At 50.8% G+C, this 19272-nt stretch overlaps 11 protein-coding genes across 11 annotated transcripts; 7 read left to right on the top strand and 4 right to left on the bottom strand.

Annotated features, from left to right (window-relative positions):
* BDQ94DRAFT_5208 (uncharacterized protein) lies at nt 1-603 on the top strand. Its single transcript, XM_026775961.1, has one exon. It carries the CDS (start codon nt 157-159, stop codon nt 460-462), a length of 306 nt encoding a protein of 101 aa, XP_026632417.1. The 5' UTR covers nt 1-156; the 3' UTR covers nt 463-603.
* A 1174-nt stretch (nt 604-1777) lies between these two features.
* Nucleotides 1778-3262, bottom strand: BDQ94DRAFT_156156 (putative protein kinase; the record flags this gene model as incomplete). The annotated part of the gene is made up of 5 exons (XM_026768590.1): nt 1778-1896; nt 2110-2209; nt 2282-2580; nt 2643-2971; nt 3024-3262. The coding sequence occupies 5 exons, from the start codon at nt 3260-3262 to the stop codon at nt 1778-1780; spliced, it is 1086 nt and encodes a 361-aa protein (XP_026632416.1).
* A 496-nt stretch (nt 3263-3758) lies between these two features.
* On the bottom strand, nt 3759-5257 carry BDQ94DRAFT_132995 (alpha/beta hydrolase). Its single transcript, XM_026764186.1, has 6 exons — nt 4954-5257; nt 4862-4901; nt 4670-4794; nt 4399-4594; nt 4011-4326; nt 3759-3940 (listed from the first exon to the last, which is right to left on the bottom strand). The coding sequence occupies exons 1-6, from the start codon at nt 5136-5138 to the stop codon at nt 3906-3908; spliced, it is 897 nt and encodes a 298-aa protein (XP_026632415.1). The 5' UTR covers nt 5139-5257; the 3' UTR covers nt 3759-3905.
* A 381-nt stretch (nt 5258-5638) lies between these two features.
* Nucleotides 5639-7119, top strand: BDQ94DRAFT_176922 (putative MFS monocarboxylate transporter). The gene is made up of 2 exons (XM_026772780.1): nt 5639-5873; nt 5951-7119. Exons 1-2 carry the CDS (start codon nt 5672-5674, stop codon nt 7069-7071), a joined length of 1323 nt encoding a protein of 440 aa, XP_026632414.1. The 5' UTR covers nt 5639-5671; the 3' UTR covers nt 7072-7119.
* Nucleotides 7120-7353: 234 nt separating this feature from the next.
* Nucleotides 7354-8631, top strand: BDQ94DRAFT_5161 (uncharacterized protein). Its single transcript, XM_026775954.1, has one exon. It carries the CDS (start codon nt 7487-7489, stop codon nt 8387-8389), a length of 903 nt encoding a protein of 300 aa, XP_026632413.1. The 5' UTR covers nt 7354-7486; the 3' UTR covers nt 8390-8631.
* A 334-nt stretch (nt 8632-8965) lies between these two features.
* BDQ94DRAFT_132991 (uncharacterized protein) lies at nt 8966-9552 on the top strand. Its single transcript, XM_026764185.1, has 3 exons — nt 8966-9137; nt 9199-9304; nt 9360-9552. Exons 1-3 carry the CDS (start codon nt 9038-9040, stop codon nt 9403-9405), a joined length of 252 nt encoding a protein of 83 aa, XP_026632412.1. The 5' UTR covers nt 8966-9037; the 3' UTR covers nt 9406-9552.
* A 302-nt stretch (nt 9553-9854) lies between these two features.
* On the top strand, nt 9855-11261 carry BDQ94DRAFT_165106 (uncharacterized protein; the record flags this gene model as incomplete). The annotated part of the gene is made up of 2 exons (XM_026770203.1): nt 9855-9869; nt 9921-11261. The coding sequence occupies 2 exons, from the start codon at nt 9855-9857 to the stop codon at nt 11259-11261; spliced, it is 1356 nt and encodes a 451-aa protein (XP_026632411.1).
* Nucleotides 11262-11333: 72 nt separating this feature from the next.
* Nucleotides 11334-14158, bottom strand: BDQ94DRAFT_132987 (MIF4G domain-containing protein). The gene is made up of 2 exons (XM_026764184.1): nt 12697-14158; nt 11334-12647 (listed from the first exon to the last, which is right to left on the bottom strand). Exons 1-2 carry the CDS (start codon nt 14117-14119, stop codon nt 11452-11454), a joined length of 2619 nt encoding a protein of 872 aa, XP_026632410.1. The 5' UTR covers nt 14120-14158; the 3' UTR covers nt 11334-11451.
* A 128-nt stretch (nt 14159-14286) lies between these two features.
* On the top strand, nt 14287-15063 carry BDQ94DRAFT_132986 (signal recognition particle 14 kDa protein). Its single transcript, XM_026764183.1, has 2 exons — nt 14287-14455; nt 14520-15063. Exons 1-2 carry the CDS (start codon nt 14429-14431, stop codon nt 14886-14888), a joined length of 396 nt encoding a protein of 131 aa, XP_026632409.1. The 5' UTR covers nt 14287-14428; the 3' UTR covers nt 14889-15063.
* On the bottom strand, nt 15047-17166 carry BDQ94DRAFT_132985 (uncharacterized protein). Its single transcript, XM_026764182.1, has one exon. The coding sequence runs from the start codon at nt 16958-16960 to the stop codon at nt 15332-15334; it is 1629 nt and encodes a 542-aa protein (XP_026632408.1). The 5' UTR covers nt 16961-17166; the 3' UTR covers nt 15047-15331.
* A 342-nt stretch (nt 17167-17508) lies between these two features.
* On the top strand, nt 17509-19271 carry usgS (transmembrane protein UsgS). The gene is made up of 5 exons (XM_026764181.1): nt 17509-17601; nt 17866-17972; nt 18046-18218; nt 18265-18670; nt 18722-19271. The coding sequence occupies exons 1-5, from the start codon at nt 17544-17546 to the stop codon at nt 19076-19078; spliced, it is 1101 nt and encodes a 366-aa protein (XP_026632407.1). The 5' UTR covers nt 17509-17543; the 3' UTR covers nt 19079-19271.
* The last annotated feature ends 1 nt before the right edge of the window (nt 19272 follows it).

Below are 19272 nucleotides of genomic sequence, written 5' to 3'. Positions count from 1 at the left end.
TTCAAGTACCTGCGCATGAAGCATCTGAGAAATGGAAGGATTTGTACCCATGTTTCCCAGGCTTCCCATGAGGGGTTTCGGATTCCTGTTCTTGTTCCGTACAGACATCTAACATTGGCCTGAGAGTAGCTGGTTAGATTGGGCTGACGCAGCGCGATGTCTTGGATGTCTAGCCCCCATGTTACATCTGGATCGGCGTGCCTTTTAGGGCGACGCTATATCAACACCATCTCCACAACTCAGACCCCCATTACTTCGACCATTGGACTGTTTATTCACCGGTGTATTCCGAAATCCCTGATATATAAGAAAAAACCACGCAATATAGTGCGATATTGGTGTCCAGTCAGAAGCATCACGCTAAATCTTGAATCCTGTATCGTACCATCCGCAGATAATCTCTGCCATCCCTCGTCAGGCTGTCTCGCGGCTTCCAGGTGGCAAGTTCATTTAATCCTCTAGATAGCTCGAGAGTACTACAGTATCCCCAAAGTAGAAACCAGGGGGTTTCGGCTCGGGCCCTCAACCGGCGAGTCCGCCCGAAGTACCCATTTTTCCGCGGTGGGCGCAGCCATGAGGCTGAATTAGAGTCAGGGATTATGTTGGATTGTCCAAGGAGGAGTGGCAGGAGGCTCGGAGGACTGCGGGTAATTAATTCAAAACTGGGGGAAATTAGAGACGGGGTTAATCAAAGACTGCGTATAAGTAGACCACGAACCCCTTCACCGGAGTCCTCGCTTCGCCTGACCGCAAGCCCCCTGATCGCACCAGTTCTTCTATGCGCCTACGGACCTTGCTTGTCACATACAAATGGTGAAAGGGAAGGGGGCAGAATTGTCATTCATGAGAAGAAAGAAGAGCGCCGTGGGGAGCGCTTCACTCTTCGGATCCAAGGAGACATGGAAAAGAAGGTAAGACCTAAGACCACAACCACGAGTGTGGTCCGAGGTCATCACATGGCGCAACTCAAAATGCGCCACTTGGTGGGGACGTTATGCACCGACGATCCCCTGTTATGACCCTGATTTTCTCAGATCCGAGCTTTCTCCGGATCAAGGCAACCGGAGGCTCAGACACTAAGACTTTGCGCTGTAGCCGTCTGCTTTCGGGTTCGTTCTGGACATCTCCCGCCTCCAGATCCCGTCTCGAATCCTTCGCGCTTACTTGCCCCTTCACAAGCTGCGGGGCTACCAATCACTGATCTCTCCTCCTTTTCTCCTAAAATTATGCAAATATACGAGGTAGCCATGCATATTACAAATCCATCCTCCAGCTTGACACCGTAACGATGCCTGTTCACCATTACCATTCATTACTATCAGACAATCAATCATCTTCATCATCTTACTGTATACAGCGTAATATCCTGGGAGTTCAAGGGCGAAGAGCCGCCCGAGATTTCTGCCAGTGACTTGTGAGTACCTAGATATGTTTATATGGATATTGATATAGGAAGAGACACAGATAGTAGGCCACGAGGAGAGGAAACTCTCTAGCCTCGCCAAGTGGTTGCAGGCCAAGGAGATACTAGAGACACGGGGATTCTCATGTTAGATTGAGGATAGAGAATAGGATGTCATTTAGGCATGCACTGTTCGGTTGTTCCCACCACAGAAATCTTACGAGAACCAGCTTTTGTCAATTACATTTCATAATATTAGTTGATGATCTGTGGAGCATCTATTATAATGGTGAAATAGACCTAGGCAGAATCAGACCCGTCTTGTCGATTCTCTGAATCCGAGTCCGTCGCGCGTCCACTCAGTCATCAGCTGGCTCAGCCTCTCAACCAAGGATCCTGCAAAAGCTCCTTGGCTGTCGCTCTTTCTTCAGGCAGCCAAGTAAGAGTTTTCCGCATGAATCGTAGGAAGCCAGACTTATCACTGAGCCGACTGTCTAACCGTTCCATTGTCCGGTCATGCGGAATAGGCGCAAGGCCCAGCCATTTGCCTACGTAACAGCCATTAGCAGGGAGCAAAAGCGACAGAAAACAACCGGTAAGATGCAATATCAGCTGATACATGTTACTTACCATCAGAGCCCCCAAAACCGCTTGCCCTTTCCTGGTTCCTTCTTAGAAAATTTTTGGGGGGGGGCGGGGAGGTGGACCTAGTGCAGCGATGATTTGGGCTATATGCGCAGCATCATACAGATCTCCATCTTCATCTCGTACTGTGAAAAGCTTTCTCGGCTCGATAAGATCCCAGGCCTGCAGTCCATTTCAGTTAGCGCGAAAGGCTGCCAGGAAGTACCATGCTGGCTAGGAGGAATCGTGACCTACAGTTAGACCTACACTCCAGATATCGACAGGGTAACTCCAACCTATATGAAGTAATGTCTCAGGTGCCCGATACTCCAGGGGCATGATATCACCGCCGTGCGGCCCTGGACCAATCCGTGTCTCACCAAAGTCAGACAACAACATGGGACCTACTTGAGGACGCATCAGGCGTGATAAATAAATAGTCCGCGTGGGAGAGACCGGCTTGCGAGGTACTGGTGACACGAGTTCTTTGTGTTCCAGTGCACTCAGCGACTGGTTAGCATAGGCTCCGAGGGGCAAATTCCCAGGATGTATATCTATTATGAAGTCAATCAGTTCACTCTTACAGCTTGCTTGCACGAAGGAAAGAAGTCTTTACCAGTGTGAACACTCTGTCCTTGTGTATGAAGAAAGTCTACCGCCTGTAAAAGCTCGGTAATAGCACCTTTAACAAGATCCTCATCGAACCCACCCTGTTGGAACACTACCTTCATGTCACGTAGACTCATCTGCGCGGCCTCGAAGAAAAGGACTGTATGTGTCCCATCTTGACTGGAAACAGTGAAGGAATCTAACAACTTGCGAATATTGTATCGTCCCTGATGTGAGCTTGTTTGTAGCTGTTGCTTCACGTGATTATAGAACGGGACTTCGCGGTGAAACGATGAAGTATGCACATAGACTTTCAATGCGACATAGTGGCCGTTTCTCTGCAAGTCAGTTCAATCTAAAAATTATTATCAGAGTCTCTCAAACTTACGTCAAATCGCGGGACAGCCATGTGGTTGATGAGGAGCCAAAGCCAAGTTTTGCCACTACTTGGTAGCGGTTCTGGAATATTTCACCCAGTCGAACGGGATAAAAACGGCGTGCTTCGTAGTCAGGTAACTCTTCCTCCTCCACTTTTTCGTCAGGCTGGATAATGTCAAAGCCACTAGTTGGAAACTTCTGGGCATACTGCGTAATTCTTGACGTTGTCGATGGGATATCGGAACCCATGGAGGAGGAGGACTTCGTTGATGATGAGATCGCTCTCCAGAGAGACATTCTTGATCCAGAAGCAGATACGGAAAGTGCTGGAGAGTGTGCGCGGTATAGGCTATTGTGAAAAAGAGAGCAAGCTGATATGTTTCGCCTAACAGCTGAAGTCGATGAAATCATGGCTAGCAGAAGGATGACACTGTTTCTGTAGATGAGCGAGTGAATGCTAGGTCCGGACCCTTGGTCACTGCCTGCATCATGCCAAGACCTCTGTGCCTTAAACCACATCTTTGTATTTCGATGCACCCTGGCTTTACTATACAGGAGGGGAGGGGCCTGAGCGGGGGATTGGAAGACTCCCAGCACATGCTCTAGCCTAATGCCGTGAGCCCTGCAATCGAATGTCATCCCCGAGGTCCTGCATAGGGCTCTGTGTCTTTCATGAAGTATATATCGAGACGATTCTATTTTCCCGGGGAGCTATATATTTACGCTGGTACGATATATCAAGAAACGCCACTTGCTAGTCCATTTAAAATAGTATAAAAGGTGCAAGGTAATAGCCCTATGAATTACCTACCGTAATAGCATACAGGGAGATTCGTATGAGTGACAACAATCACAAAGAAGCACCTCTTATACAAATAGAAAGCGGACCGAGCTAATCCCTCTGCGCTAGAAGAAATCTCCCAACAACTACCACCAAAGCGAACATATCAGTTCTACGCATCAATATACAAGGCGGGGGGTGCAGTGGGCAACTCACTCTTACGGAATTCCTCGGTCTTCTCCTGAACAATCCAATGACCGCAGTCAATATCCACGATCTCAGAAGACGGAAAGAAGGAATTTATCAGCGGTAGCGCTGACTCAGGAATAAAGTTGCTCTGAAGAGCTCTCAGGAAGAGGACGCGACCATTGAATTGCCTAATGGCTTGACTCTCCTCGCCCACACGATAAGGAAATTCGCCAAGAGGCCTTATGGCTGTGCTCAAGGTTTCGACGGGCACACGAAGCTGGAGGAAAGGTGTATCTGGCTTCTTGTGAAGGTTGCTAATGAGCCAAGCCCGTATAGCAGGAGACTGTATGATCCTCTTTTAGCCCTATCGTCGAGAGCTGCAGTACCAATAGCACCACAAAGCACACCATCTTACCTTTTCATATTGAGTCAAGATTTTATCAGCTTGCAAATGGTCCGTGATCCGTTCGTCTCTCAGTCTTGCCAATCCTTCCAAATATCGGACAAAATCTGACTCCAGTGGTAAGCGGATTGGGCAATTATCGATGGCCACTACGTCCTTGATTAGGGTCGGGGATTCTAAAGCTAGTGTTAATGCTGTTTTGGCGCCCCTGGAAATCAATGCGTTAGATATACAACTGTATCACATGGGACATGAGTGTTGAGCTAATATAGCCGAAACATACATAGAGTGGCCAATGATAGTCGGTGCCCGAAGCTGGTGTCTTTCAATGAAAAATTTTACGTCCAGTGCCATCTCCATGTAGTCGTGTTTTGGATGATGACCGGATTCGCCATGGTTGCGCATGTCCTGGGTCGAAGTTTAGATTGCCACTAGTATGTGGCTATTCAGGCCACCCAGCAAAGGAATTACATACCAGAGCATATACAGGCCGGAAGAGATCTTTAGCGAGCAGTCTATTGAGGTTGTTAGAGCGAAACCAGAGACAAGGAAAGCGGAATGACTTCCCTGCTAACATGTCTGTTCTCACGCTTCGAGCCTAGAAACCCATGCAAGAAGAGAATTGGCGTGCTTGAAGTCGGATTATGGCTCGTGGGACTGTTGCTGGTAGGTGGTCGATGGAGTTCATAAGCCAATGGGACCCGTCGTGCCGCGGTATGGAATTGCCGGCAGAGATGTTTTGAGTGCAACATTGAGGAAAATATGATCCCGACTGGTTTATATAAAGATTAAAGAATGCTGATTGCATCAACTAGAAAATGCGGTTTACAATCTATCCCTAGCAGTAGTTAACCAGTCAGTTACTGGATCGTTATCCCGGGAGAGGTTTGTCAGGGAGTTCAGAAAGTGACGCGCCGATCCTTGTATATGTAATATTACGTTGGTTTTGGTAACGCCCATGTTTCGGCCGCAGAATCCGAAGATCCTCAGGCCTATATCTCATCAAGTTCTGTTATCAAGACAAGCAAGTCATTAATTCCTGTCATACTATGTAGTATTATTACTGTTGTGCAATTGTCGGTACTGCCGTGGATCTCATAGTATGCGTCGTCACTTCATTATCGGAACCGAGTTATGTCATACTATGTACTCTACGCCCTTTCGGTGACTCCCACCGTTCCAGACCCACCCGGGCAACCCTTTTCTTATATAGTGAAGAGCTTCTACTTGACTGGGGATGCAGCAATTACATCGAACTATTCCTATTATATAATTTTCATGCACAATGCGTCGGTCTGCCCGGCAGGACGCCTCTGAACTTGCTCAAGAGCATGAACTAAGATCTAATACTGACGTTTATCACACCGATCAGCCGGCGGATGGGCCCGGTGTCAGTCTAGCCTTCCCTGAAGGTGGCCGAGAGGCATGGATGTGCCTTTTGGGATCCTATTTGATAATGTTCCCATCATTTGGCTTTGAAACAGCAGGTACGCCAAGCTTTTCATGATTCCATTTACATCACTAGATAAGTGGGGTTATCAAACAACTGACATGAATACTCCAGTTGGCACTGTTCAGGACTACATCAGCGAGCACCAGCTTGCCGAATATAGCGTCCGCGATGTTGGCTGGATCACCGCACTTTTCGTGTTTCTGACTCTATTTCTTGGAGTTCAGGTCGGACCACTGTTCGATCGATACGGCCCTCGGATCTTATTAACATGCGGATCCGCAGCCAGCTTCACTTCCTATATGCTACTAGCTGAGTGTACAAAATACTGGCACTTCATCCTGTGCCTTTCCATTCTCGGAGGTATAGCTTCAGCTATTGTTACAACAGTCTCAATTTCAGTCCTGAGCCACTGGTTCCACCGCCGACGCGCCCTCGCATCAGGCATTTGTATGGGCGGATCATCAGCGGGAGGCGCTATCATCCCACTACTTCTACGGACCCTGTTCTCGAAATATGGCTGGACGTGGTCTATCCGAGTTATCGCCTTTCTAGCACTAGGATGCTATACAGCAGGAATCATCCTAGTCAAAGGCCGCCTACCAACTGGCAGCAGCAGTAAAGTGACGATCGACTTCCGGGCCTTCCGGTCCCCTCGGCTTTTTTTCTTAACTGTGGCGGTCTTCTCCTTCGAGTTCATCATCTTCGGCTGCGCGGCACTATTACCAACATACGTCCGCTTCGCTGGCTTCTCAGTAGACGTGCAATTCTACTCGCTCACAGTCCTGAACAGTATGAGCTTACTGGGAAGAGTCCTTCCCGGATTTGCGGCTGACCAAATCGGGCGTTTCAACATCCTGCTCTGCCTCGTTGTGATCACGTTAATAATAATGGCAACAGTCTGGCTGCCTTTTGGCTCTCATGATGAGAAGACCCTATATAGCGTGGTGGCTATCTTTGGATTTGGCTCTGGAGGTTGGATCTCCCTTGCTCCTGTATGTGCTGGCCAGCTCTGTAGGACTGAAGAGTATGGACGGTTCTACGGTACCCTGTATTCTGTGGCTTCGTTCGGAGTTTTACTCACTGTTCCCGTCGGAGGTGACTTGCTTCAATCAACTACACCTCAGATTCTCATTGGGTTTTATTCAGCGGTGCTCTTGGTTGGGCTTATTGGTCTAATATTGTCTCGATGGGCTCTGCTGGACTGGAAGTGGAAGTGGAAGGTTAAGGTGTGATCCCTCCTAGAAATGGAGTATTTGATCATTTCGTCGGCCGAATTGCTGTCTTTGCGTACGAGTCGTAGTTTAAGTATCTCAATATGATAGTAAACATAGGTGTATTACCGTGGATACTTTCAGTCACTCTGCTGAAAAACATCCCCATTCGTATAGATAGAAGTCACATGACCGACTCGATAACATGATGTTATCAAACACCGATACACTCCTTCCTCCTGCCCAAGGCCGATCATCATTTTCAATCCAACAGTCTCTTTTCCTTTACATTGTCCAACTTGGGATCATAAACAACCAAGCGATCTTAATAATATAGCGACACGTTATCAGGATTTACATAGCCTACCACAAAATTGAACAACAAACACCACAGACATCGCAGAAAACAGACCCCCGACTTATCCAGGAACCAACTATGCGCCCCCGCACGCTCCTCCTCACCATAGACGCATTCAACACAATCTTTCACCCGCGCCACCCCGTCCCCGAACAGTACATTTCCGCCTTTAACTCCTTCAAACTTCAACCGTCTCAGGCTCACGAGCTCACACCATCCATCCTGCAACCCGCTTTCAAATCAGCTTACAAAGCGCAATCCCGCCGCCGGCCGAACTATGGGCGCGCGGATGCCATCCGCGGCCAATACGGCGGGCCTAGGCAGTGGTGGGAGGAGCTAATACGAGCCACGTTCCAGCAGGTCTTGGCAGATCAATCTACCAAACTACCAGATGAGCTGATCCAGGGCTTACTGGATCGCTTCGCAAGCTCTCAGGGCTATGCGCTCTACGATGACGCGGGCGTATTATTTGAGCGCCTCAGGCAAATCAAAACCACCGGCCAGAAACTAGGCGTTTTTGAAAGGGTAGTTGTGGGAGTTCTGTCCAACTCAGATGACAGGGTGCCTGCTGTGCTCCAGTCACTGGGACTAAGTGTAGGAAAGGGAAGAGCGGATCAGGAAATCGAGAGTTTGAAACTGCCAGGATTCGAGGATCCTTCTAGTATTTCCACCGATGCGTATGGAGAGAAGGTCGATGATATTGATCTCGTGATCACGAGTTATCAGGCTGGAGAGGAGAAGCCTAGTCCGGTGATCTTTGACGTGGCTGAGCGGCAGGCGAGGAGGCTGGTAGGGGCTGATGAGGAGGAAGTTGATTGGGTGCGTGTTCATGTGGGCGATGACTATGACAAGGATTATCGTGCTGCTGTTGATGCGGGGTGGAAGGGGGTTTATGTTCCCCGAGATGAAGGTGGGGGGAGGGAGGGGGTGGTGATTCGATCGTTAGTGGATTTGGTTCCGATGCTGGAGGGATTGAAATAGTCTGTGGCTGTTCAGGTGTACAGTATGATGGCTTTATTGGTGTATATATCACTTGGAGAGGGTGTGACTTGAGATACAGTTGTGTGATGCAGTACTTCACGAGTCACCCGGCGAAGTACACTCACCCGGATACAACGGCTGCTTAAATATCACCACACAAGACACCTCCCCTGCCAAGTACTATTGACCATAGCACCCCGAATGATCGCCAACATGTCACAAGAAAGCTTTGACCTCAACCTGGCCTGCAGGTGGCCATCCGTGCAGCGTCGGCAATCGCACTGGCCAGTTGCCAGTTGCCTGGCACAGCCGGTGGCGCCAAGCAAATGCGCAGATCCGAGCATAGGGATTACTATAGGTCGATGCCTGGATGGCAACACAATTAACTATGACGCATCCCTTGGCGATCTGCTGGTCTTATGTTACAAATCGATAGGTCCCTGTTAGTCCCTCTCGAGGGAGAGCACATTATTTGTGCAATCATATGATGGTGCAAGGGGAACCCATGATGTAATGACGTCGAAGGGGGGATCAACTGCATTTATAACCCCGATCTTATCCACCAAATTGCAGCAGAATTTGACTACTTCTTCACCTAACTATTCTTAGATTATCTCTAAAGAGAAGAACTACCACAAAGCTATCGATATGGATCTCGTTCAGAAGTATGGCCACCTCAAGCACGATCGACGCCGGAGCTCTCTGCAGCAGCAACTCGCGGAAGAGGAACGCCACCGGAATCAGATGGGTTTGTTGATCCCAACACTGGCCAATCGATAGATATATCAGATATACTGATGATTGAGTAGCTATCAACTCACTGTTAGGGAGCTTTGGCGGTTCAGCAAACGATCATCCAGACAGACGATCCAGTGGTGCGGGGAATATGGCGAGCATGATTGAGGAGTTCAATAAGTCGGTGTCCCTCTATATACACACAATCATGAAGTGAAGCTTACAAAGATTACAGGCGGAAATCAGTGTCCCCGGATACCAATATCGAACAAAAGGAGTGATGGAACTATCTATGCTGTTGGGTGATGGAGCGGGGCGGCTATGGTTAACGGAGTAATGAGGCTTACGACTGTCATTCGTTGAAAACACACATTATATGGAGTTGGATAAATCCAAGAATTCTATGACTACTACTATTATTATTACAACGTGCTATACCTTTACTCAAATTGTAGCCCACCATAATTACTCTCTGCACAAAGCTCGATGCTTGGTCATGCTGGGATGAACAATGATCATAGCGAGGGATATGAAGAGCCAATCAGACGAAGCAGATCATATCGCTGATCAATACCTAATTAGAACTAGCCCAACTCACCAATCAAGTGACCGCTTTCCCAAAGAAGAAGCATAATGATCCGTCAAATGATATCACGGTGGATGCATCAACTTATCTACTCACGCGTCTCGACATGTTGTCGCGCAATTGCTCCCCACTAGCTTGTTCTAAATGCCCCCAGTAGCTGTACGCGCCTCCCCTGTCAGTATCCATGTTACTCTAGCTAAAACCGTCTAGACGCCCTTTCGTGCCTCCTCTCGTCGCAGTGCAGGCCCGCAGTTCGCGTCAACCCCGCGGTTCTTCCTTTCCCAAACACCCGCTTCATCGAGGCCATCCCAGGAAGTCGACTCCATTGACCAAGATGACTTTGCGTATGCTACTCCTGCTCCATCCGCACGTAATATAAAACGTGTGAGAGAGCAGGTACCCACTCCTCACCCAAAAGAGTTCATCGAAGACTCGGACCAGCCAGACGATGACGCTGCACCAAACGAGGGCGAACTTCAGAGTAGCTCTCCGCCAGAACCAGGGGAGCTCGACGCCGCATTCGATGAAGTATTCGGATCTATACGAGACCGCCAGAAGAGACGTCGCGTCTCTGGGAATAATGACGCTGATGACACTCCCTCCGTTCAACGTCGGAGACCTGCCGACAGGATCCTGACCTCCTCCCCGGATCCCCCAGGAGCAGCAGACGAGTCAACCCTATCGGTAAACTTCCACACACCAAGGCAGACACGACCAGAATCAGGGTTCCGGAAACCCGTGCGGCCTGCAGAAACACCACATCCTGTAACACCAGCAAGCATCAACCCATCTTCTCTCCAACCCCGTCGTTTCGTGCTATCCGCATCGCAACTACCTCCAAGTAGCCAGACTCAAACCAACACCGCAATACCACCCTCGACCGCAACTCCGGCTCCAACCTCGCAGCGACGAACACCAGCATTCGTCCTGCCTCGCTCCCCCTCCCCTCAGGAGGACGATGACCCCACCGGCATCCCCACGCCGTTCTCGCCTTCCTCTCGTGCTCTCCGGCGGCGCGGCCGTCACCGTTCCACAGCGCACAACTATGTACCTGGTGGCATGGCAGCGGAAGTGCGCAGCTGGATTTTAGAAATGGGTGCGAAAAGGGAACAGCAACAGATGAGTCCGAGCTATTACCGGAGAACGGATTCATCCTCATTGCACCTCTACACGATAGCTATCCGGATAACAAGTGCTCGCCAATCGGCCCTGCCGAGTTGTGGTGCTCTGGTGTTCGCCCAGGGTCAACTCATCAGTTCTTCTGAGACCAACGAGACAGATACCGAGCCCCAGACTCAGATGAAGAACGTGCTTCTTCTTGGACCACCCCGACAACAGAAGTCCCGACATACAGCGACTAACGTTCCTGATCTTAACCCCGGGGATGTGGTCGGGGTTTTTCGAGGACTGGCTTGGGAGGTAGAGCTGGGAAAGCCTGCTCCGGCTTCAGAAATAGGCCTTGACCTGAACGATCTCATTCCATCGGACCGTTCACACGTCCAAAGCGCACGTAAATGGCACGTGGGCATGGAATGGGAACTAATCTCGTAGTAATATATGGCGATCATGTACATTATTTGATACCCAAGCACGCGACAATGCGAAGCTTCAACATTATGCTGAACATTCATCCATCGAATGAAATGCAAAGGAGATGAATCTATATACTATGCAAGCTTTTACCCCCCTCAACACCATGACCAAAACGCCATACCCACACAGCACAAGACATGTATGTACATCACTCAGCATCCCCTTCCTTAACCACAACCTTCAACGCATCCACCGCAACCTTACACCCCCACTTAACAACCTTCAACTCCTTCCCAGAAGGCACAATATCCGTCTTCGCGACCACCTTCCTCAAGAAGAATATCAATCCCTTAACAATCTGGGGCGTTTCTCTCGCGCGCAGGAAGATCTCCAGAAGCGCCTTCTCATCCTGCTCGTCCTCATCCTTCGACTTCGACTTCTTCTTTTTCTTCTGCTTTTGCGACTGCTGGATCACACTGATCAAGAGCAACTCCACAAAGGCCTTGCTCTTCGGCTGCAGATATGCGAAGTTAAGGATCTTAAGCACGCCCAGATTCAACGTCCCATCTGCGATAAGCGATCCGTACATCTTCGCAAGGTTGACGATGGATTTCATCTCGAGTTTGTTTTGGTCGTCTTCGTCGTCAAATGCGTCGTCGTCATCGCTATCGTCCATGTCGCCGGACTCGCCCATGCGTTTGAAGATGTTCCATAGCGTGTACATGAAGGATACCTTGATGCGACGGCCCATTTCGCCACAGAGGCGCTTCGCAATGAGCGTGTAGTAAGGGTTATGGGCTTCTTCTTCCATGGCGCAGTGGGTCAGGACTCGGGGGATCTCGAATTCCTGGGCGCGTTTGAGACGGAGTTTGAGGAGGCGGACGTGTGCGTCTTGGTAGTCGGTTGCGGACATGATGGCGACGAAGATGGAGCGGCGGACGTCAGTGTTCATGCGGTGCGCTTTGGCGATATTGACGAGGTCGGGCTCGGAGTCGCTGTCTGAGACGTCGGCGTGGGTGCTGTTCGTAGGCAGGCCGTTGAGTTCCTTCCGGGCGGACTCGAGAGGATCTTCGCGCCAGCTGGCGCCGACGAGCCACCATTTGCCCTTCTTCTCGGAGTTGTGGATATCGGTGCGGGAGATGCTGATGGGTTCGGAGGCCCGGATGACTCGTGTGTTGTTGAGAGAGCCGAGAATCTTGCGCATCTTGGTGATGTGTTCGGAGCTGATGCTGGCGTTCACGTTGGATTTCAGCTTGTTGTTCTTGAGGTCGGTGATGGTGTCGATCATGAACTTGGTACGGACGGAGAGGGCGGCTTCGCCGGCTTTCGCGACGGCGGGTTGGATGAGAAGGACGATGTCTTTGAGGGAGGAGGGGTCATCTTGTCGGAGTTGGGGTCCGGAGTCTGGTGTGGTTAGTACGGGCTTAAGAAGGAAGGGATGGGAATAACGTACTTCGGATGATCTTGAGGAGCAGTTCGGTGTTCTCCTCGGTGATTTCTTCGAGGAAGAGCCGGATGTAGTCGAAGACAAGAGTGCTTCCGATAACGTGGAAGTTGTACAGTTGAGACAAAAGAGAAATCAGGTTGATGGTCTCCTTTCCTTCGAACTTACCCCGTTCATCGCCGCGGGCATCGAAGGTCTCGACGATCTTCTGCACGATTTCCGCGCCAAAGTCCGTACCCACAATCTTATACACTGCAGCAATGAAACCCGCATGTAGAATGATGAAAGTATCCGACAGAGCAGATCTCTCGCAGATCAATCCGAATAGCAGAGAGATCAAGGTCGAGGTGACATTTTGACGAGGATGATCCCGGTAGAGCTTCTCGAACTCCGCGAGGATAGAGACCATGTTAGCTTCAGACAGCTTGTTCAGGTGACCCTGAGCCTGTCTCCTCAGGCGAACAAGAGACTCATCTTCTGAGTTAGAAGCAGCGCGAAGCGAAGGAGGAATGTACTTCTGGGGACGGCTTTCGGCTTCTTTGACTGGGGCGACGTAAGGGTTTTCCTTCTTCTTAGGAGCCGGCTCCTCTTCCTCATCCTCGTCCTCATCACCTTCATCTTCATCGAAATCGCCCATGGACTCGTCGTCGTCAAAGCCTTCAAGCCCATCTCCCATATCACTATCATCTTCCTCCTCAAAATCCTCCTCCTCAGGCTCCTCCAGGCCCTGCGCCTTTCTCCGCTTACTCCGTAGCCACTCATCAGCTTCCCTCTTGCGCTTCCGGCCCTCATCTGCAGAATCCTCATTCAAATCGCCCAGCAGATCACCCAGACCATCCTCTTCGAACGACTTCGGGAGCTTCTTGCCCTTTTTCAGACCGAGCTTCTTCTCCAGCGCAGCGATTTCCGCATCGTCCTCCTCGAGTTTTGATTGAACTGTCTTCGATATCGGGCGTCGCATTGTGACTTCGTTGTCCTCATCCTCATCAAGGTCAATATCATCATCCTCCTCCTCAGAACTCTCCACAGCCTTCGCCTTTTTCAAAATAGACTTGGGCTGTTTCTTCTCCTCCTTAGCAGGAGCAGGAGCAGCACCCTTCCCCTTCGCCGCTTTCGCCTTAGCAAGTTTCGCCATAACATCACCCGCATCCTCATCATCATCACCCTCATCTAAATCAAAATCGTCAAAGTCCCCCATACCCTCATCGTCATCCTCGTCATCATCATACCGACCCCTCTTCTTCGGAGGCGGCCCTCGCTGCTGTCGCTGAAACTGAGGCTGCTTCTTCCCGGAGCGTTCTTCCCGACGGCGTTCTTTCCGCGATGCCGGTCCGTTGTTCCTATTCTTCTTCTCGCCGTAGGTATCTCTAATTCCGAGTTCGGCGCGCAGGTCCCTCGGTAAGGAGGTCGTATTATGTCTAGGACGTCGCATGGTGAGACTTTCGTTTCATCCAAATCGGGGGGTTGTTGATTATTGGGTTGGATCAACTTTTTTTAATGCCGATTCAAAATTGGTCCCGCGGAGGCGGAGGACGGAGGCGGTGAGAGGCACTTGACTTTGGGGTGGATGCGTTTATCTCCGCTGGTCTTTAGCTGCTACTTAGATACTATCGCTGGAGTCTATTTGGTTTGAGTTCATTGCCAATTGAGCTGCCTGCTACACCTAAGTGCGGCACTACGTTCACATCTGCATTATATACCTGAATCTCATTCAAATACAACCACAACACAATCATCAAAAATGCCCGCACACCTGGGCCACGAGGAGGTACTTCACCCCCACAACCACAACCACAACCCCCAACCCAACCAATACTAACCAAACGAACCAGTTCTTCACCTCCCTCACCACCCTCCTAAGCACCACATCCCAAAAAACCCGCGGATCCGTTTACCTCACCCAGAAGCCTCTCCTCGACTCTACCAACACCCAGTCCCAACCATCCATCCTCATCCGCGCGACAGACGGCAACACCAACGCCCCGAACCCCAAGACGGCAGAGGCCAAGAAGAAGGTAGCGAAGGCGACATCAGCATCGAAAGTGAAGATTTCGACGGTCGTGAGCCCTGATGATCTGGAGGCGTTCTATGCGCGGTATGCGGAGGTGTGTAAGGCTGGGATGACGGGGTTGAAGAAGAGGGATCGGAAGAAGGGCAAGGCGAAGGGGAAGAAGGAGGGTGGGAAGGTTGTTAAGGGGTGATTTATTGTTTCTTTTGGGGGAGGGGTGGTGTGATGCATTATGGGCGTTAGTGGGATGATTTTATTCTATTATACGTACTTTTATTTGTTATATGGGAACATTATGCTTCGATGTATATGTGTTGAGTAGATAGGTTGAATGGGATGGTCAGTCTCGGCTGAAGATATAGTATCAGTATGATTAACTACTTCGCTAGAATACAGGAGATCAAATTATGGTGCTTGTCAGGTGTACATCAAAGACAGCCCACCCACAACCGTACAGATGCCGACTAGTGAAACATATGGGAAGGAACAGCGGAACAGTGAGAGATCATACAAATGCGTCATCGTGGGGGAGGAAAAACATCAGAGGGAATCGCAAGTGTCATCAGATGCAGAATACAGCGGTATACAAAAAGTGAAGAATGAATGTAAATGGTCAGACAAATGGTTTGATGCGTATCAGTCGGAACTCTCATCCGCAGACACCCCGGATCGGTCAGGAAGAGGCAAGTCGAAGTCATCCACAGTGTCCTGGGCATGGTCAACCTCATACTCAATCTTCCGGTTCAGGTCACCCATCGCGGATTCCAAGGCTGGACCGATGACAATGCGCGCGGCAATGTGGATGAGAACCACGAGCAGCTGGATCGGGGGAACCAGGACAAGTGTGCAGGTTTTATGAATGAGTGACGCCGCATCATGTTTCTCGGGTCTTGCGACTGCCAAAGACGATGCAGGTGGCATCGGGGATACTTCGCGCTCACGGGATGCTTTAGAGCGTCGGCGAAATTCGATGCTCATACTGCTGAGATTGGGGTTCGAATCGGTAGTTCCGGTGCGGCCTGCGACTGGACGTTGAATGTCGGGGACTATGGTTGGAATCGGTTTTATTTCGCGCTCGTGGAAGGCTCCAGGCATGTCGTGCGATGCGGGCGACAAGTCATCCCAGCAGTCGACATATACCGATAGTCGGTCTCTCGAGCGCTCTGTTTCCTGGAAGGGCTGTTCTTCAGACGGCGAATGAGTGTCACTATGTTCGGGCTGGAATTGCTCAGTACCCTCGGTCGATGTAGGCGTAGAGCAGGCGTCAAGTTCGGGTAATGTAGATAACGATGGTCCAAGGGAGTGGAAGGATTCAACGCTCGATGAGAACGTTGTTTCAGGATCAACCTGGTCTTTGGGTTTATCTTCAAACCTTGCCAGCAAGGTCTGGAAATTTGGTTCGGGTTCCGGGTCTGGGCGCGTGGAAAGGTCCACCTGTTCGGATGTCTGAGGCGCTTCCGGAGATTCGTTATCATCCGGGATAGTCTCCAAGATAGTACTGTTACTGGGACTGTTACTGGCCTTGGTCGAAAAGCCGCTGTCATCCGTCGCTTCGCCATCCGTGTCTTCCCCGGCACTCACTGAGTCTTTGGTGAGGTCCTCCTTCGACTTGGACAATCCGTGGTAGTAGACTGAACTGATGGGGGCACTTTCGCGACGACCCTTGGGACGCCAGGCCCTCTTCCTCCGGGGCGCTTTGGCCTCCTCCGGTATCTCAACGATGAAACCTCTCTTGAAGGGGCATGGTGTCACTTCGTAACGGAGGACCCTTGGCAAGACATTTTTCATCTCCGTGACCAAAACCTTATTGTCGTCGGTGTCGGCGGGGAGCTCAATGCGATAGTAGGTCAGAGGGCGAATGCGCAAGACAAATGTTGACTCGCCGTCGACACACCAACATTGCGAGTTCTTGAGGATGGCATGGACGACATTGCCGCACTTGAGAAAGACAGTGAGGCCGTGAACATTCTCCAGGCGAAGCGGGCCAAGAGCGACCGTTCGTTCGGTAGGGGATCTCCAAGGAAGTGTCTCAACGGTATCAACGGGATAGTCGAAGTCGGAGGGCGCAGTACTGGAAGGGATCGGGGCGAGCGCTCTAGGGGCAAAATGGACGACTTTGGCAGAAGGATGGTAAAAGAGATCGTTCTCCGACGGCCTCAGCGACTCGGATTGCCGCCGAGGTCGGGTAATCAGTTTGGAAGGAAGAGTTGCAGACCGGCGAAGGGATTGGGTCTGGGGTAGTGGCGCATCCGAGGAATTAGACATTCTCGATCATGGGGACTAAGGAAGGTGAGAAAGGAGATGGATTACATTGAATAAGATATGAGGGACAGGATTAGGTAGGATGTGGATGAAAAAGATAGCAAGTGAATGCGAGTAGGAAGGGATAAGGAGAGACGATCAGCAGGGGGGGGGGTGTATGGAATGAGGTCAAACGAGAGACGAGAAGCTGGGGTGGTGAGATAATGGATAATGGACGGGGGATTCCCAGCGAGTGACCCTTCCCAACTTGGTTCCAACTCAATAAATTCATGGGAAAAGTATGGAATTGCCCCAATCGGGTCTAACCCAGCGGGGACTGATCGTGGCCTGAGGCAGTCATGCGCCGGTCACCTGCCCTACGCCGCAGTGTGGGGCCCGGCGGCTGCTGGCCTGGCGTCTGGCGGCTACTCAGCCAGTCGGAATTGATCGCTATCGCACCCGCGCGTCATTGCCTTAGCATTATGTGGTTGCCTGTGGCTGTTTCCCCCTCGGCAGCCAACGCACAACTATAAATAGTACGATGCTCCCTTTCTGCTAGACGGTCCCTGATCTTCAAAAGTACTCAAGTATCTCTTGGGTGTACATCATGGGCAATTTCGATCATAACGCCGTGATTCGCGGCGCTCAACTGACGGTGGTTGCAAGTAAGTCCGGCCCCTTTTGCCTGCTTGAGTCCTGGGGCTTCTAGTAGCCAATGGCTGTGCGACTTCTTTCGCCTTGCGTAAAAGGGGGAGCGGCAGATGTTGGAATTATAGGGGTCTGCGTGGTGCTGAATGTCAATGGCTCAGCACGGCCGAGTTCCCTAGTAGTTCCATGATCGACAGCCATGGCTGGCTAGCTACCCGCTTGGTTCTTTGGGGAAACACGGCACGAGTCCTACTTTACCCGCAGCTAACGTAGCTGAACAGCCGTTCGCGCATTGCGGAACCCTGACCTGTTCAAGTACGACCACTTTCGACAGGCCGCCTTTGCTGTCGCGGTCGGTGTGGGTGTCGAGCTCCTCATCCAGATCCCCGTATGTGACTACCCTCTAGCTATCCTCTAGCTACCCGCTTGCACAACAACGAAACTGACAAGGTGTGCTATAGATCATCGCACTCAAGATTGGGCTTTGGTTCATCTCATGGATTGTCGACCTCGAGAGTGTAACTTGGGACGACTCCCTCATTGAGGGTCTCGACTTCCTCTCCAAGTCTGTCCTCCATGTCCCCTTCCTCATCATGTCGTTGATGCGGTACATCACTCCGACATTGGATGAAATGTAAGCCACCATTCCTCTACATAGTGTGCACGTGCTGATTGGTTAGCTTCATGGAATCGTTGAAATGGGTGGACACGACCTATGTCGATAAGCACAAGGCAGAGGACCCGAGCACTCTGCGTGCCATGTACTACCCGAACCTTTCCATGTATAACGCCGGCGATGGCAAGGTCAAGTCCACTGCGCCGAAGAAGTCGGCCAAAGAAAGAATCGTGGTGTTCCTTAGGAGGTCCGGCCAACGAGCCGCTCTGCTCCTGGGCGTGTCCATTTTGTCTCTTGTGCCTGTTGTCGGACGCTTTGCCACTCCAGCAGCTTCCTTCTTCGCCTTTAAGGATGCTGTGGGAACTACCCCTGCGGCTGTCATCTTCGGAGCTGGCTTGATCTTCCCGAAGAGCTACGTTGTTTCCTTCCTGCACAGCTTCTACGCCTCTCGTACCCTGATGCGTGAGATGGTAAGTCACTCTAGCCACATTATCGATGGAACAATCCTAACGGACAACCAGCTCGACCCCTACTTTAGCCGCGTTCCCTTCACCCCCGAGCAAAGAAACCGCTGGTTCGCCGACCGTCAGGGCGTCCTCTTCGGTTTCGCCTTTGCATTTACAGTTGTGCTGAAGACTCCCTTCATTGGAGTTCTCCTGTACGGCATTGCGCAAGCCGCCACGGCGTATCTCGTCACCAAGGTCACGGACCCCCCGCCGCCCCCGTCGGAGAAGGAGGGCTTCGCAGAGACCCAGGTGACCTGGAAGAACAAGCACGAGTTCCTGCGCCTGTCGCTGGACAACATTGACCAGCTGAACAAGGCTGTAGAGGAGGAAAAGCCCAAGGCGCCTGAGGTGCCGGGCCGGAAATTCGAGTAAGCGAGCAGCTGAGGGATGAGTCGTGAGGAGGACTGGAGTTTTGCCTACAAAAGTTGATTATGGAAAACCAAACAGTCGAGACTGTACGTTACAGTTAGGGTTCTGCATAGTGCATGCAAGCATGCACGCATCTTATTGTTATAAGTTTTGGGGTTATCGTTATCATAGACAAAAAGACTGCCGTGGAATCAAAC

The sequence above is a fragment of the Aspergillus welwitschiae genome, assembly GCF_003344945.1.
Source record: "Aspergillus welwitschiae strain CBS 139.54b unplaced genomic scaffold BDQ94scaffold_1, whole genome shotgun sequence".
Lineage (NCBI taxonomy): Eukaryota > Fungi > Ascomycota > Eurotiomycetes > Eurotiales > Aspergillaceae > Aspergillus > Aspergillus welwitschiae.
Note: the sequence above shows the minus strand (reverse complement) of the source record. Positions and strands in the feature narration are given on the sequence as shown.

Excerpts from the sequence above, each read along its gene's own strand:
- BDQ94DRAFT_5208 (XM_026775961.1), top strand. The coding sequence starts at position 157 with ATGTCTTGGATGTCTAGCCCCCATGTTACATCTGGATCGGCGTGCCTT.
- BDQ94DRAFT_132995 (XM_026764186.1), bottom strand. The coding sequence starts at position 5,138 with ATGTTGCACTCAAAACATCTCTGCCGGCAATTCCATACCGCGGCACGA. Across the intron at positions 4,902-4,953 it reads GAGAACAGACATGTTAGCAG|ACTGCTCGCTAAAGATCTCT; the intron begins GGAAGTCATTCC and ends CAACCTCAATAG. Across the intron at positions 4,595-4,669 it reads ACTATCATTGGCCACTCTAT|GGGCGCCAAAACAGCATTAA; the intron begins GTATGTTTCGGC and ends ATTGATTTCCAG.
- BDQ94DRAFT_176922 (XM_026772780.1), top strand. The coding sequence starts at position 5,672 with ATGCGTCGGTCTGCCCGGCAGGACGCCTCTGAACTTGCTCAAGAGCAT. Across the intron at positions 5,874-5,950 it reads ATTTGGCTTTGAAACAGCAG|TTGGCACTGTTCAGGACTAC; the intron begins GTACGCCAAGCT and ends TGAATACTCCAG.
- BDQ94DRAFT_5161 (XM_026775954.1), top strand. The coding sequence starts at position 7,487 with ATGCGCCCCCGCACGCTCCTCCTCACCATAGACGCATTCAACACAATC.
- BDQ94DRAFT_132991 (XM_026764185.1), top strand. The coding sequence starts at position 9,038 with ATGGATCTCGTTCAGAAGTATGGCCACCTCAAGCACGATCGACGCCGG. Across the intron at positions 9,138-9,198 it reads ACGCCACCGGAATCAGATGG|CTATCAACTCACTGTTAGGG; the intron begins GTTTGTTGATCC and ends ATGATTGAGTAG. Across the intron at positions 9,305-9,359 it reads ATGATTGAGGAGTTCAATAA|GCGGAAATCAGTGTCCCCGG; the intron begins GTCGGTGTCCCT and ends CAAAGATTACAG.
- BDQ94DRAFT_132987 (XM_026764184.1), bottom strand. The coding sequence starts at position 14,119 with ATGCGACGTCCTAGACATAATACGACCTCCTTACCGAGGGACCTGCGC. Across the intron at positions 12,648-12,696 it reads GCTCCTCAAGATCATCCGAA|ACTCCGGACCCCAACTCCGA; the intron begins GTACGTTATTCC and ends TAACCACACCAG.
- BDQ94DRAFT_132986 (XM_026764183.1), top strand. The coding sequence starts at position 14,429 with ATGCCCGCACACCTGGGCCACGAGGAG. Across the intron at positions 14,456-14,519 it reads CACACCTGGGCCACGAGGAG|TTCTTCACCTCCCTCACCAC; the intron begins GTACTTCACCCC and ends CAAACGAACCAG.
- BDQ94DRAFT_132985 (XM_026764182.1), bottom strand. The coding sequence starts at position 16,960 with ATGTCTAATTCCTCGGATGCGCCACTACCCCAGACCCAATCCCTTCGC.
- usgS (XM_026764181.1), top strand. The coding sequence starts at position 17,544 with ATGGGCAATTTCGATCATAACGCCGTGATTCGCGGCGCTCAACTGACG. Across the intron at positions 17,973-18,045 it reads AGCTCCTCATCCAGATCCCC|ATCATCGCACTCAAGATTGG; the intron begins GTATGTGACTAC and ends GGTGTGCTATAG. Across the intron at positions 18,219-18,264 it reads ACTCCGACATTGGATGAAAT|CTTCATGGAATCGTTGAAAT; the intron begins GTAAGCCACCAT and ends CTGATTGGTTAG.